Raw genomic sequence first — 15,314 nt, forward strand, 5'->3', positions numbered from 1 at the left:
GTAAGGAAGGCAGACGTCCAAGTGAATAAAAACAACAGAATAAGTGCCACTAGAGAAGCTCAAAAAGAACACCTAAGGTGCGCATGATCCAGTTTAGAGATCAAATTAATGAAGTCTAACTGTGAAATTTAGCTTTAAAACAAATATGTAAGGATTGATTTATCCCAGCCACCAATTTATCAAAGCTCCCAGTGGAAGAGTCACCTTGGAGGCTGTTAATTTATTCCACTAGAATGCAAATCCAGAAATTATCTACAGCATGAGGGACGTTTTCTTTCTCATTACCTCATGGTTATAGTTTGATTTTTGGCTGAAGGATAACATTGCCCAACTTGATCGCCTACCTTAATTATCAGCTCGAATGTCTTTTTACTGTTTCAAATCCCCAATCTATCTTCAAAGAGCAAAGTTATGCCCCTATTTGAGAAATTCAAAAGAATGTGTATCAGTTTCTGAAGGGAGTTTCTAAAGAATTTCAAAAATGCTTTAAGCAATGGCAGTGTCATTAGAATAAATTATTACTTTGAAGAAAAGAGCACTCATTTGGGTGGATAAATGCTGGTATAACAGATTTAAAGTGAGTGTTCACACTTGATATTCACTCCTTGAATACACTTGAGAGAACTAACATACAAGGCATTGGTAATTACCCAACGACTGACTCGGTCAGCTTACTTCTTAAGGTTTCAGAGAGAAGAAAAACCCAAGGATCAGAGAGAACATGGATGGCCCAGGAGAGAGGTGACATTTATATGGGACTGATGAGGTTTTGATAGAATTAACAGTCTGAACTTGCTGTTTTGGCTTTATTTGGGTAAAATGTAAGTAAGTTCGGTGACTGGCAAGTTAGAGCTTAGAATTTACCCCATTAAACTGGACTCTCCTAAGATAATAGAGAATATTATAGGATTTTCTTTTCTGGACTTTTCAATAAATAGATAGCAATCCTTTTTGGACTGCTTAACCACAACCCCTCTTAGTGGCAGACACGAACTAGAGGACCTCAGGAAGATCTCCGTCTGTCCAGATATTTGGTCAAACATCGTTCTGGATGTTTCTATGAGGTCGTTTTTGGATGAGATTAATGTTTAAATTGCTGGACCTTGAGTAAAGCAAATTCCCGTCCACTATGTGAGTGGGTCTCTCCCATTAGTTGAAGGCCTGAGTAGAACAAAAGACTACTCTTGCCTGAGCAAGAGGGAATTTCGCACAGATGGCCTTTGGACTTGAACCTCAACACTGGCTCTGCCCTGGGCTTCCAACCTGCTAGCCCACCCTGCCATTTTGGACTTGCTAGACTCCACAATTGTGTGAGCCAATTCCTTACAATAAATCTCTCTCCCTCTCTCTATGCATACATCCTCTCTCTCTCTCTTTTTCTCTCTCCCTCTGTTGGTTCTGGTTCTCTAGAGAACTCTGAATAATAGAGTCCATCACAGAAATTGAGAAAATGTTTTATGAGTTAATCAGTCAGCTAAAATAAAGAAGAAAAAGCAATATTCTGGTTTTTTTACACAAAGACACTTGAATAAAAGCATTACATACTACAGAGTAAAAGAAAGTCCTTTGTCCAAATATAAAAGCCAAGCCAGAGAAGCTTCACTCAGAATATTTGTATCCAAAATACTTGGGCATCGCTGTAGACTGAGACCTCTTCTGGGCTTTTGGAAGCAGCCACCTGCCAAGGCTTGTTACACGTCCTTCACTGGCTTGCTCTTTAATTCTCCCATCAACGCTTTCCCATTCTCCCTCTCCTTCAGGAGACAGCCTTGCCTCTCACACTACCTGGAGCAGGGCTTCTCAAACTCCAATGTGCCTAGGAACCTCTTGGATGCCTTGTTAAGCTGTAGATTTTGATTCAGTAGGTCTGGGTAGAGCCTGAGCTTCTGTGTTTCTAGCAAGCTCCCTGGTGATGCTGAGACTGCTGGTCCTGGGACAAGGCTCTAGATCTGTCCATCTTAAACTTTACGAATCACCTGTGGATCTTGTTAGAAATGCAGAAGCTCAGACCCTGCTGGAATCAGAATCCACGTTCTCACAAGATGCCCAGGTGTCGGCGGTGCCGTCAGTCTGAGGAGCAGAGTGCTAGCGCCCCTGTCTTCTCCAGGCCTGGGCCCTACCTGCTCTCTCCTGTAGCATCAGCTCCCTCTCCCTGCTCCTTACCCTGGCCTGTGAACTAGGTTACTCTTCTCTCATTTTAAGTAATAATTCTCTATGTGACCCACGCCCTCTCCACCAGCTAGAGACTTTCTTCTCCTTCTCAGCCAAAATTTGAGTGTCCTGTGCTTGCTGTTTCCTCCCTCCACCACCCACCCACCCCTGTCTTTATACTTCACAGCCTGTTCCCTTTGTACGTATGTGTATGTGTGTGCAGAAAGAAATTTACTGTAATAATTTAAATTGGAAACAACCAATTAACATTTAACCCATTCAATACAACTACTCTCAATTGTTTTTGATCAATTAAAAACTCTGTGAAAGGCATATAGTAACCTAGACCTCTTAATTTCTGTATGGTTAACCTGTTCTGGCAGATGATACGGAAACTTGCTTCTCTTACTCCTGGAAAAAGAGGCCGGGATTTACAGACTTCCCATCTGAGTCCTTCGCTCTGTTGTTGAACCCGCTCCAGCAAACTCTCCTTGTGCTCAAGTGAATTCCAAGCTCTCAGCATGGCTGCAGGGCCTTCTGCTCCCACCGTCTCTCAGCCTCCCCCCACCCTTCACTACAGGGCAATACCACGTTCTCACGGGCTCTGGAGCACAGGGGCTGTTCCATGCCTGCTGGGCCCGTGCTTGGCCTGTGGCCCCTCTGCCTCTTTACCTGGTTGCCTCCCAGGCATCCTTGAGAACTCAGCTCGGGCATTTCCTCTTCCAGCACCACCTCCCCAAGCTACCATAATTCCCAAGGCATTGCCCTTAATATGTTATCATCCAGCTCAGTGTTTGTGGAGGGACAGAAGAAAGGAAAAAAACTTCCACTTAATCATTGAAAGGGGTTGCCACCAGTGACTCAAATTCAGAGGCAAGAACCGTGCTGTACTGCTCACAATAACATGGATCCGCACCAAAAATCCACTTTGAAGCAGAAATGAAAGACTATAAAAAGAATCAAGATCAGAATAGCAATGGGACGGAAGAGCAATATCCTAGGTTTGTGTGGCTTTACAATTTATAAATTATCGTTCAAACTATTAATCTTTACAGCACAGCGAGGTGGGTACTATATACTCATTTTACAGATAAGGAAGCTATCGCCTTACCCCAAGGGCCCCCGGGTAGAAGGTACAAAGAGATCTGGCTCTCGATTCAGTGCGCACCCCACCAATTCACAGCTTGCCTAAGATGAGATGAATGTAAGACATTAATAAGAACTCACTTTTAAAATTCTATATACATACTCACTGCTTTACTTTAAAAATATATTTCTCTTAAATTAGGCTATGCTAATTAGCTCTACCATTTCCAGACAGTAATCTGTTATTGGGTGTTACTTTCCTTAATTTGGATGCCACTACTAAATCCTAATTTAGATTTATTCCTTTTAATAGCATTGACAGAAGTCTATGCCTTCTAACGTGTCCTACCATTCATTGCCTTACAATTTGGGAATCTAAAATGTGTTATGTTCATTCCCATTATGTGGGTAGGAATCTACGCTCAGAAAATTCTAGTTTGGCTCTTCATTTTAAAGAAATTCCACGCCCATGTACTTGGGATCCTTCCTCTGCTGCTTATTCTGTCTCCTCTGACAAACTCCCCTTTGTCATGCTCCATCAGTGGTTCACCTAAGGGCCTATGTTAGCAGAACTGCTCTAAAAGATAAGGAATGGCTGTAACTGCTTTCTAAGCATGTTACCCACAGTCTCCACCCTATGCTTTCTGCATTCTCTTTGCACCCAGCTGGGTAACGGCTGTATCCTAACCTGGAGGCATTCAACATCATTAAGCATCTACTATATGTCAAGCTGCCAGGCAGGTGCCAGAACATGAAGATAAAAGACCCTCCATATCCTGTGAGAACTCTAACAGACATGTGGACAAGAGACACGGTTTAATCTGAATAATTAAATCAACAATCACAAAACACGATGGTTGGTGCCAGGAACATGGCCTGGTCAGGAGAAAGGAATCACAAACACCCCTGCCCACTCCTGATTCCAAGCATGCTTTTCACCCTGCTGCCCTCTCCTAATTCCTGTGTCCCGATGACCAGTCTGGTAGCATGAAACTCTCTCAGAAACTCTGGTTCTAGTTCTTACACAAAATGACTTGTGATTTTGTCCTCTTGCTTGGTTCCTAATTACTGCAAGATCCATGAAAACCTTGCCCACATTTGCTTAAGCTGCAAGTCATGAACAGGTGAAAATTTGCGGTTGAAAAATCTGACAATACTTTCTCTTCAATCTACTCCTCGTTTTGCTCCTCTCCTAAATACACAAAACAATGCTCAGGAAGGCTCATTGCAAGAACTATACAAATACATGAAAGTTAAGTAGGAGACATCTCGCTCTCCGCGCGCCGTCCCCAGCCAGCCTGCGTGAGCGCCCTACGCCCGCAGACGTGGCCCGGGTTTGACTGCGGGGAAGTGACCCGCGTCTCCATGGCGACGCGTCACAAAGCAGCCGCGCTGCCTGCAGCGGCGTCCTGTCCTGGTGGAGAAGGAGAACCAGCGACTGCCTCTTCGGGCAAGAATGGCACAGCCTGAGCTCGAGGCTCTGGGCCCCTCTCAAGACGGCCACAAGATCCGGCCCAGTAAGACTGCGGCGCTCCCAGCTGGCAGGGGGCGGGGGAGGGGTCTCTCCCGCAGATGGAGCACGCCAGAGCCAAGGCTGCTTCGATCCTCCAGGGTGTCTGCCTTCCTCTTATGGGCGGGACTCAATTTAAGGAGAGGCTGGGAGTCACGCAGAATGAAGGGGTGTTCATGACCTTGTCCCTTTCCGGCCCTTTGCCATCCTTTCTGCCAAACCCCTCGCTAAAACGCTCAGGTGCTTTTAAACACCCATAAAATGCTTGGCTGGGAGAGGACAAGAAAAAGGAAGGAGCAGTGCCTTTCCAGGAGAACAAGGCCAGAGACAAGGAAGAGAGGTCGTGAAGCTCTGAAGAGAGCAGATCCAGCCGAGTGGGGAGGTGCAGAACACTGAGAAACGAGCCCCAAGTGCATCTGCAGAGGCAGCGCGCCCCAGCCGCCTGTCGCAGAGGCTGGATCTGTGGCATTCAGCTGTCGTGTCTAACCTTTGCTGATTTTTCTTTCAAAGTGATTTTGTATTTAACAGATGTAGCGCGATTAATACTAATTTTGCATGCAAATGAAGCAGGTTTACCAACTCAGCTTTTTGTGTCAGTGCAGGGAGAGCCACTCTAGCTGTGATGCTGTGGCTGATTACTGTGCAGTCAGCTCCTTCTTGGCTTTTCTCATGGCACTAATAACCCACTACAGCCGTCTAGCTGGGTAATTGTGGTTCCACGGTGGCTACAGAGCAGTGGGGATTGTTCAACTACAGATTCCCTAGAATTGTAGTCCCACAAGAATGAATGAAATGGGTATTTTCATTCCATTTACTTTGTAAATTAAGGATAGAAAATGAAAATACTTAATTAGTACAAAAAATATTGAAAACACCCAGTTTCTGTATGTTGGTAGGGCAAGGCGGAGAGTGAGGGGAGAGAGCCTCTGCCCCAGAATCCCTTTCTCCCACCTGTTGAGTCTCCTCCCCCTTTCTAGCCACCCTGTCTCTTCTAGTCTGGGACATGCTAGGGTCCTCCAAGATTCATCCTTCTCAGTTTACATCCTCTATGTAAGGGGCCGCCTCGTGCCACAGGGCTTTACGTCTATATAAAAGTGCCAACGGCTCTCTGATCTTTACTCTAACTCAGAGGTTCCTCCTAACCGTCAGACCAAAATATCCAACTGTCTACCAGATCCGTCTGGATGTCACAGAAGGACCTCAACCTCAGCATGGACATAATTACACTCCTTGTCCTCCTAGACTTTGGGGCAGTTAGGAGGGTCCCAGCCTCACAAAGTAGGAGGGAGGGCAGCTTCAGTGACACCAGGTCTCATTGATTCTGCCTCTGACGCTCCCCTTCCCTGGTGAGTTGGCCTCTTCACATCCCATCTTGGTCTCTAATAGCCACTCTGTGCTACTCTATCCTCCACTGCTACCAGTGTCACCCTTCAAAAGGGGGGCCTGATGTGTCACTGCCCAGCTTTGGTCCAAAAGTAGGATGAGGTTGATGATGACTACTATCAGCTAACTGCTATTGAACTCTTGCTGTAGCCTGGGGTGCTTAAGTGTTGTATTCGTTCCAAGGACTGCTGTAAATAACCGCAAAGCCACCTGGTGGCTGAAAACAACAGAAATTTGCTTCCTCGCATTCTGGAGGCCAGAAGCCCAACATCAAGGTGTTGGCATGGCTGCACTCCCTCTGGTGGCTCTGGGGGAGAGACCTCCTTGCGTCTTCCAGCTTCTGGTAGCTGACGGCATTCTTGACTGTGGCCTCATCACTCCAGTCTCCGTCTCCATGGTCATGTCACTTCTCCTCTTCTTTGTTCAATCTCCCTCCACCTCTAATCTCTTATAAGGACGTTAAAATTAAATTTAGGGCCCACTGGAGAATCCAGTGTGGTCTCCTCATCTCAAGATCCTCACCTGCATCTGCAAAGACCCTTTGTCCAAATAAGGTCCCATTCACAGCTTCTGGGATTAGGACATGGACATGTCTTTCGGGGTCCCACTCAGCCTACTATAAATGCTTTAAATTTATCCTTTCCTTTAATCCTCACGACAAAAATGTGAAGTTAGAATTATTAGCTACTATTAATACCTGCCTTATCTGTCAGAGTATTTTGAGAATAAGATGAGATAACATATGTGGAAATACTTTGTAAAGTGTAATATAGTATACACGTTAGCTTCTATTTTATAATATTCTCAAAACTTTATAATGAGTTTTCACAATTGTGAATGCCTCCGGGGGTCACCAAGGTTAGCAGAATAAAGCTCAAGCTTGTAGCACAGGACACAAGGCTTCACCGACCTGTGGTCAGCCGTTTCTCCCTCCCTTCCCTCACACTGGGCCGCTTGTCGCCTCTCAGACTTTCAAATCCCACACTACGTCCTCAGCAAAGTGCTTCCCTCCATGTCGTCCTGCGCTTCCCCGTACAGTCCTACTAAATTAAGTCCCAGCTCAGATACCAGCTATTCTATGAAGTTCCTCCTGGACCCCACCTTGCTGGCCCTCCTCTCATCTAAGCAGTGAGAATCACACCTCCTCGGTCTTGCTATGACACACAGGACATCAGCCCATCTGTAAACTCGTGCTCATTGGATATTTGATATATTGGACAGGGTCTCTATGTCCCACTGCCTAGCACGGGGCTTGGCCCACGGAGGGGTGGAATTCAGGGTTTACTGTTAAGTGAACAGAGAATGAGAAAAGGAAAAACAGTCAGGAAGACAGAATCACAGGAGAGATTATCAGGCAGTTACAGAGAAAGACCCTGAGATACTTACATACCAAGAATAAAGGCAAAAGAAAGCAGCGACACACACTGGAAGCAGATTTTTAGAATATTAAGATTATAAATTTTAAAATTAATATTTATGTTAATGAAGAGGATTAATTCTAACAGCATGTTATTTTTGGAAGCTTTGTCAATGGAAGTAAAAAGCATATAAATACAGTTCTGACAAAAAGAATTCTAGGAAAAACCATTAAACACTAAATTCAAGAGAGATGTGCTGGAAATGGAGTGTGCATCATTTTAGCCATCCCAGTGCGTTAGACTTAGGGAGAGGGGGTACGCTTGGTCTCAGGCCCTAGAAGCAGCCGGGCATGCCGCTCCTGCACCTGCCACCTTCTGGAATAGGCTCTTCGCAACAGAAGGCTGCCAGCCCCAGCCTGTCCTCAGACGGGGAAAGACCACAGACAGGGACACCCAGAGGTGCATCTTGCTCTCTGCCATGAGAGATGCTGCCTGGAGTGCTGTTTTGCCAGGGTTTTGGAGACATGTCTGCACCTAACAGGAAAGTGAGCCAGCCTAGGTCAGTGCTGTTTGCCTTAGGAAAAAGAGAGGGAAGTGATGTGCAGTCTCTGTGCAGTGGATCCTTCCTGATTCTTCCAAGAGTCAAACACAGGTTAAATCAGGTTAAATGAAGGCTTCTTTTAAGAGCAGCACTGCCTCACAATTTCTTCCCACTTACTTGTCACTGCTTGAAATTCTCTTTAGAAAGGACATTTATTTCTGCTATTGGGATAAAAAGCTTTAAAGCTTAAAGTGATTCCCACTAAGCAGGGGTATCAAGGATAATGTCATTTCTCGTAGAGTGGGATCAGAGCGTAGACACCAGGAGTCTGCGTAAGTAGAGCACAGAGAGCAACGTGCAGGGGCTGAGGCTTTGGTTAGACTGGAGATGGCTTGAGGTGGAGGTGAAACACAACCAGTGGGAGGCAGCCGGTAAACAGCCACAGACGAGCAGATCCAACTGCATGGCTGGGTCCAAGGTTCTCTTAAATTAAAAACAAGACCTAGTTGGGAGAGACAGGGAGATGAACAGCAGGAAGTACACAGATGGCAAAAACGAAATGTTGGGTCAGGCTCTATATACTGAGCAGTGGCCTAGAGATCTTAAGACTCTTTGGAAATTCAAGATGCATTTGAGAAAGATACTTCACAGCACTTGTATTCAGGATGCCTGAGCAGGAACAAACTCAGGCAATGAGGTGGCTGCAGTGTTCTAGAGGGGAGGCGATGGACCCCATCCAGCAGTTTATTCAAACATTAAAGGGATCATTTCAACCCAGATTCTAGTGAAATGTGAAAAGCCACAGGTAACTGCCCAGATATGAAAAATGAGAGAATGATTGAATTAAATTTAAAATATATCCCCAAGAAGTTTGGTGGCACTTTGTTGACAATGGCATGTTGGGGCGGATAAAGTCTGTTGTTGTGTCTGCCCAATGGCTGATTCTCAGTGTTCATCCTCCGGGACCCCCAGCAGCGTTGCCATAGGTGGCCCCTCCCTCCTCCTGGGAGCATCTCCTCCCTTTGGCTTTCAGGACACACATGCTCCTGGTTTCCTCTCACCTCATTGACTGCTCTCCTCAGCCTCCTTCCCTGGTCCTCCGCATCGCCTCTTGGTATTGGGGTGCCCCAGGCTTCAGCCTTCGGACTTCGCCTCCGCTAACTATGCTCCCTTCCTTGTTGATCTCACCTGCTCTCATAGCTTGAAGTAACATCTACACTACAGAATCGTGCAGTCGTTACAAACAATGAATTAGAGCTACACCAGATGAGTCCGAGGGGTTTCCCAGACAACTCTAAGTGACAGGAAAAAGGACACTTTGTATAATATGAGCCCATTTTTGTTAAACAAAATGGAAGGAACTAAAACCCAATATGTCAATGTATTTATATCTGTATAGATAAACCTGTATCCGATTATATCAGCAAGTATAAAAGTCTGGAAAAGAATAGGCACAATTGTTAACATAGGCTGCCTGGGAGGAGGGGTGGCGGGGAGGGTGATACAGGGCAGAGAGAGGAAGGAGCAAGGAGAAGGTGTCCAGGAGAAAACCTGACATGTAACTTAGGAGCCCTTTGTGAAATCATTTCATGTGTTTACAAGTCTATCTAATAATGATGCATGAAAAGTTGGTGTCTGAAACTGTAACAGCATCTTAAGATGATAGAATTTCAAATGAACTTTCTGCTTTATATCTTTATGTATTGCTGAACTCTTTAAAATAGCATTATGAATTCTCAAGAAAAACAATAGACCTATTTTTATTTGGGGGGGAAACTCAGATAATTAAATTGAGTTTCCCCTTTTAGTAGAGGCTACAAGTTGGACTTTATTCCTTTAAACTCTAAATTGCTATCCAAAATGCTTTTCTGTTACACAATTATTTAATTATTTAAAGCAACATTCGATCAAGATATGCTGGTTTGACACATTTAAAACTGCTTTATTGTACTCCCAGCAGGCAACACCAGCTGGGACTCCTACGCGACCACGATGAAGACTGTGTTCACACCTAAGACAGGAGCAGCACCCGCTTTAATTCGGTACGTCCCTACTGGAGCCACACTGAGATACACACCTTAAGTTGTTCACTTGTCTACTGTTATTCAGAATTCAAAACAAATGGAAAGAGTAATCAGAGAAAGCTTATGAAAATGCACTCGGGTAGGAGCCGTTGCATGCACAGGTCTCCTCCAGGTGTCAGAGAGGGCTCCCCTCTTCAAACAGTGTCCAAACCTCCAGCAGGAAGACTAAGAAAACTGACACATGGATCCTTTACAAAGTCACTGTGTGTCGTAGTTTACAATAGAGCCAATATATAGGTTCATAGAATTGTGCTACCTAAACACTAAGTATGAACTGAATCCATTACCTGATCTCCAGTAGGGAATGACAATTGAATGAATGGATGAACGAAGAATTGTGGGCACTTCCATCATCAACACCCGTCTTGTAAGCTGAGGAAGCCACAGTCCCTGACCTTACCTCCACTCCTCCAGTTATTGCTTCCTAAAGCAATGTTGGCTTGCACCTTCTCCTCCAACTCCGCCTGACCTGAGGGTGGTGGGCATTTCTATCCCTCACCTGCTTCTCTAGGCTCATGGTGGGTAGTTGAGAGTGGCGTTAGGAAAGCCCTGTCATCTTTCATTGCATCAATGGTAGGGGGAGAAGTCAGCATGGAGAACCTTCCCATGACTGTCTTTACTCTGTAAATTGTTTCCAGTAGAGAGGATCCTTTCACCTTAAGAGTTCAAATTGTTGAGAAGTCAAATGGAGTATTGGCAAGACTGTGGCTGTGGAGTCAGGCGGAAATGGGTTCTAACCCAGCTCCTGCTCTAATCCTTATTGTCTCTGCCAGGCAAGTGACAAGCCATCTGTGGCTCAGTCTTATGGTTGGTGGTTGTTCTGAGGACAGAATGAAAGACTAGTACAGTGACTAGCACCAAGAAATTACTCAAAAAATTTTCATTCATTTCCCCCCAGCATTATATATGACATACTTCCAAAAAGTGCAGGGCTGCAAGACTCCTGATTTCCGAGTTATTGGCTGTCCCACTGAGTCACGTTATGTCCTTAACTTGGAGATTTATCATCTGACAGCAATGATTATGCCAGCTTCCCAGACTGTAACAGTTGTCTGGAGAAGAAACATTTGGGATGAAAGCCAAAAATAAATGGATACTAACAGAGTGTAGGTCAGTGGCCTTCAAATTCACATAATTTTTAAGTTTACAGAAAACTTTCCATCATAAATTTACATAGTTGCAAAAAATAAAACTTCCAGCCCATCCTAAATATTGACATTTTAAAATAAAACTGTTGTCATGCCTTTGAATATATTCAATGGGTAATCTAAACATCTTAGCAAATTCACACACCCTGTCATCTTTTAAAAAATACACACACAAGCTCTTTAATAGACGATTGATTTCATCCCTTTTCCTTTTTGAACTCTTATTTCTACCCCACTTCCTCCATAGAATTTTACCCTGCTGTAATATATTTTGTGTTTGAAAGCAGTTTATTGATCACTGCATTATACTTCTTTGCAACAACTTTAGTATATTAATTGAAATTAATTTTTAAACATTAGGCCCTAAGTATTGAGTTATGACAATTGTTTTTAGTATGCAATTGCTCAAAGCAATAAACACATTACAAATGTTAATAATTACTAAATATGAAAAGTATTTTTTGAAACTGCATCTTAATGAGATAAATGGGGAGGTTTTGTTTTCAATTAGTTTATGTATCTAGTTTTGAGTGTTATCTTTTTGAAATAAGACTGCATTCAGCATCAATTTTTTTCTGCTTTTTTTTTCCAATTTATAGATGTAGTGTTGAGAAACTTAGTTCACATAATAAGCAGACGTGAATGAAAGCAGTCTTAGTGTAGCATTGCCATTCAGTTCTCTGAACTCTGTCTGAGTTACATGCCAAAAATCACACGATGACTTTTAATGATTGATTGACTAACAACTTGGTTGTGTACTCCTTCAATTTTATTGAAAGAAAATAATTAGATGATTTGTCATCCAGTTATTGAGTTAATCACTCTCATTTTCTGAGAAGTATACTGAAAAGGCATGTCTTAACAAATGACTATTAAATTACATCTGTTACTCTTTCACTTAGAGGAAATTTGTTTAATATTATATACTCAAAAAGAACTTAGCAAGTAGGAACATTAATTTCAATAAGTGTTTTCCAATGCAATCTTTTTTTAAAATAAAAGGTTTTTATCATCACATAATTTAAATATATTTTTATCAAAATCATGGAGCTGAAAATTTAACTCATACAATTTACACCATGTTTACCTAGTTGGTAAAATCAGTCCTTGTCAAGCCAAAAAGCAAAATTAGGTTACTTCTTGTCAAAATAAAATCTGACTGCACTTCTAGTTCAAATAAATGTTAACATATGTTTTAAGGCATATTACGAAAACTTGATAAATTACAGAATGCATATTTTAGAGAAGATTATTAAAAGTAGACAGGGAAATATAAAAAGATTCAGGTCTAATAAATCAATTATATCCAAGTAATAAAAATAATGCAGTGAAGCATTGTTCACAATAGTCAAGATGTGGAAGCAACTTAAGTTCCCACTGACTGATGACTGGATAAAGAAGATGTGGCATGTATATACGATGGAATACTACTCAGCCATAAAAAAGGATAACATTGTCTCATTCACAGCAAAATGGATGGACCTTGAGGGTATTATGTTAAGCGAAATAAGCCAGATAGAGAAAGACAAACCCTGTATGACTTCACTCATATGTGGAAGATAAACAAACACATGGACAATGAGAAAAGATTAGTGGTTACCAGGGGAAAGTGGGATGGGGAGTGGGCACACACGGTGAAGGGGTGTACCTGTAATACGACTGACAAATAATAATGTACAACTGAAATTTCACAAAGTTGTAAACTGTCATAACCTCAACTTAAAAAAAATGCAATGAAATGTGTAGCTAAACGTGTAAGTTATCTGTGAAGTGAGGAGTAGGATAAAAAAATATGATGTTCCTTGGTTAAATATGTTCTCATGTATGTAGAACTCTGGTGCTTGACTTTTGCAAATAATTAAATAATAATTAAGTATAAAAATCAGAAACAGTTTCATTGACTTCTTTAGACACCAGATCAAGCATTTGCTATGAATTTACTGAAAGAGAAAGTTACATATGGTAGGAATTAATTGGTCTGGCAAGCCAGTATATACTTCCATGTATTGTTAATATTTTACAACATAAAATAAAATGAGGACCAGCTGTATTGGAGTAAATATTTCACAATATGATATGGTTAAAAAATAAGATTTAAATACCTGATTAAATGATGAATACAAAATCTGAAAAAAAAATCGCAACATTTTTATGTACCAGTTTTATCCAGTGAATCTTTAAAAATTTGGTAGTTTCTGAAAGGATCCCAGTTATATTGAGAAGAATCAGCATCTCCACTCTGTACTGCTTCATCTACTCAGAGATGCTTTTCTTTGCAGTTAATGACATCTCTTAGGGATTAAAAAAAGCTGAAAAAATGCTTACCTCTAAATGTGGGCAAAAGAGCCAACTGAAGCCTTCTCTAGTCTCTGTGCTCCTCTCAAGAGGCTTCTCTCTAAAGAGGGGTGAACATTTTATGATTGTTAGCGGATGAAAAACTGGACGTTACTCTCAGCCATGCCACTGTACAATGTAGCTAAATTCAGAACATCGCCACGCAGGCCGAAACGCTCTGGTTACGGCGCCTCCTTCTCTCTGTCAGGAGCGTGCATGAGACGCCCCGGCAAGTGTATGGAGGTTGGATTACAAGTCGGCTTCCCCTGCATCACTATAACAAGGTTTCCCTCCGCTGGGCACCGCCTCACGGTCGGAGGCTTACACTCCGAGGTGTGCTGCACCTTAGTAAGATCTTGTGGTGAAGTGGGGAGGGGAGGAAGGGCCGTGGGAGGAAAGGATGAGCAGATGGCTTGTTCTCAGGCAGGCACATGATAGGAAAGTGTACTGAGGAACGGAGACACGAAAGTCAATTCCTTTAAAGCTCTCTGTGCTGCGGTCCCTTTGGAAAATCTTCATGTACCTTTGATTATTCAGTTTGATTTAGGACCTCAGTCCCACTTGACCCTGAATGGCAAGTAAAATAGTCCATCAGTCAGATGGATCCCACTTTCCAGATGGTTGGTAGACTCTTACATACATAACCTGCATCTAACCCAGCCCTCTTTTTTAAAAAAGCCAATATGAAATATTTTAGGTATACACAAAGGAATATACAGTGAATCTCCAGGTATCACTCAGCTTCGATAATCAACACTTTTAGGCACTTGTTTGCCGTAGGCTGCACCAGCCTTCCCATTGGACGATGTTGAAACAAATTCCAGGCATTATGCATTATTTCAATTCTAACTGCTTTTTCCTTATCTTTAAGTGATAAAGACTCTTTAAAAATACGTAACGATGATGGGGTTGGCCCCGTGGCCGAGTGGTTAAGTTCGCGCGCTCCGCTGCAAGCGGCCCAGTGTTTCATTGGTTCGAATCCTGGGCGCGGACATGGCGCTGCTCGTCAGACCACGCTGAGGCAGCGTCCCACATGCCACAACTAGAAGGACCCACAAAGAAATATACAACTATGTACCGGGGGGCTTTGGGGAGAAAAAGGAAAAAATAAAATCTTTAAAAAAAAAAACAAAAACGTAACGATGCCATGATCTCACCTAAGAAAATTCCTTAATATCAAATACTGCCAATCAGCAATGAAGAAGTCTTCCCAATTGTCTTATAACTAAAAACCCACCAACTGGTGCGAAATTGGATCCAAACAATGTCTACCCACTGCATTTGGTTATTTTATCTCTTACTTCATTTAAACTACAGGTTCCCCTCTTTTTTTTTTTTTTCCTGAGAATTTCTTTGTTGAAGAAACAGATCATTGTTCTGATTTCATCCCCATCATGTCATTTAAAATATTTCTCTTTTCGTGTATTTCCCATAATCTGACATTCCAAAGACTTCATCTGATTCATCTTGGGTATTTTGGCAAAAATATTTAATGGGTGGTGCTGTGTATGTCCATCCTGAGCACATGATATCTGGTGGTCCCACTTCGAGCTGTGAGTGGGAACTGTTGATCATTACCTTGATGCATTCTTTCTTTAGGGACTTGCAAACCAATGCTATCCTAATTCTTTCTTTACTTCTGTAGAGAGAAACTTTTCTTCACCGACTGTGTGGTTACACTGAAGTACTGTTTATACAGGACAGTGCTCAGCTCTTTCA

The 15,314-nt window shown here is 42.7% G+C and overlaps 1 protein-coding gene across 4 annotated transcripts in view; it reads left to right on the top strand.

Moving 5' to 3' along the window:
* Positions 1-4,558: 4,558 nt before the first annotated feature.
* TEX26 (testis expressed 26) overlaps positions 4,559-15,314 on the top strand; it is a 30,189-nt gene continuing 19,433 nt past the window's right edge. For 2 of the 4 annotated variants that reach the window (XM_005601124.4, XM_070240222.1), the window contains exons 1-2: positions 4,559-4,754; positions 9,987-10,071. In XM_005601124.4, coding sequence (XP_005601181.2) covers positions 4,694-4,754; positions 9,987-10,071 — 146 coding nt within the window. In that variant the 5' untranslated portion in view covers positions 4,559-4,693. The remainder of the gene's footprint in view (positions 4,755-9,986; positions 10,072-15,314) is intronic. The other 2 variants (XM_023621481.2, XM_070240223.1) reach the window with 2 other exon arrangements.

This window comes from Equus caballus, chromosome 17, assembly GCF_041296265.1.
Source record: "Equus caballus isolate H_3958 breed thoroughbred chromosome 17, TB-T2T, whole genome shotgun sequence".
NCBI lineage: Eukaryota > Metazoa > Chordata > Mammalia > Perissodactyla > Equidae > Equus > Equus caballus.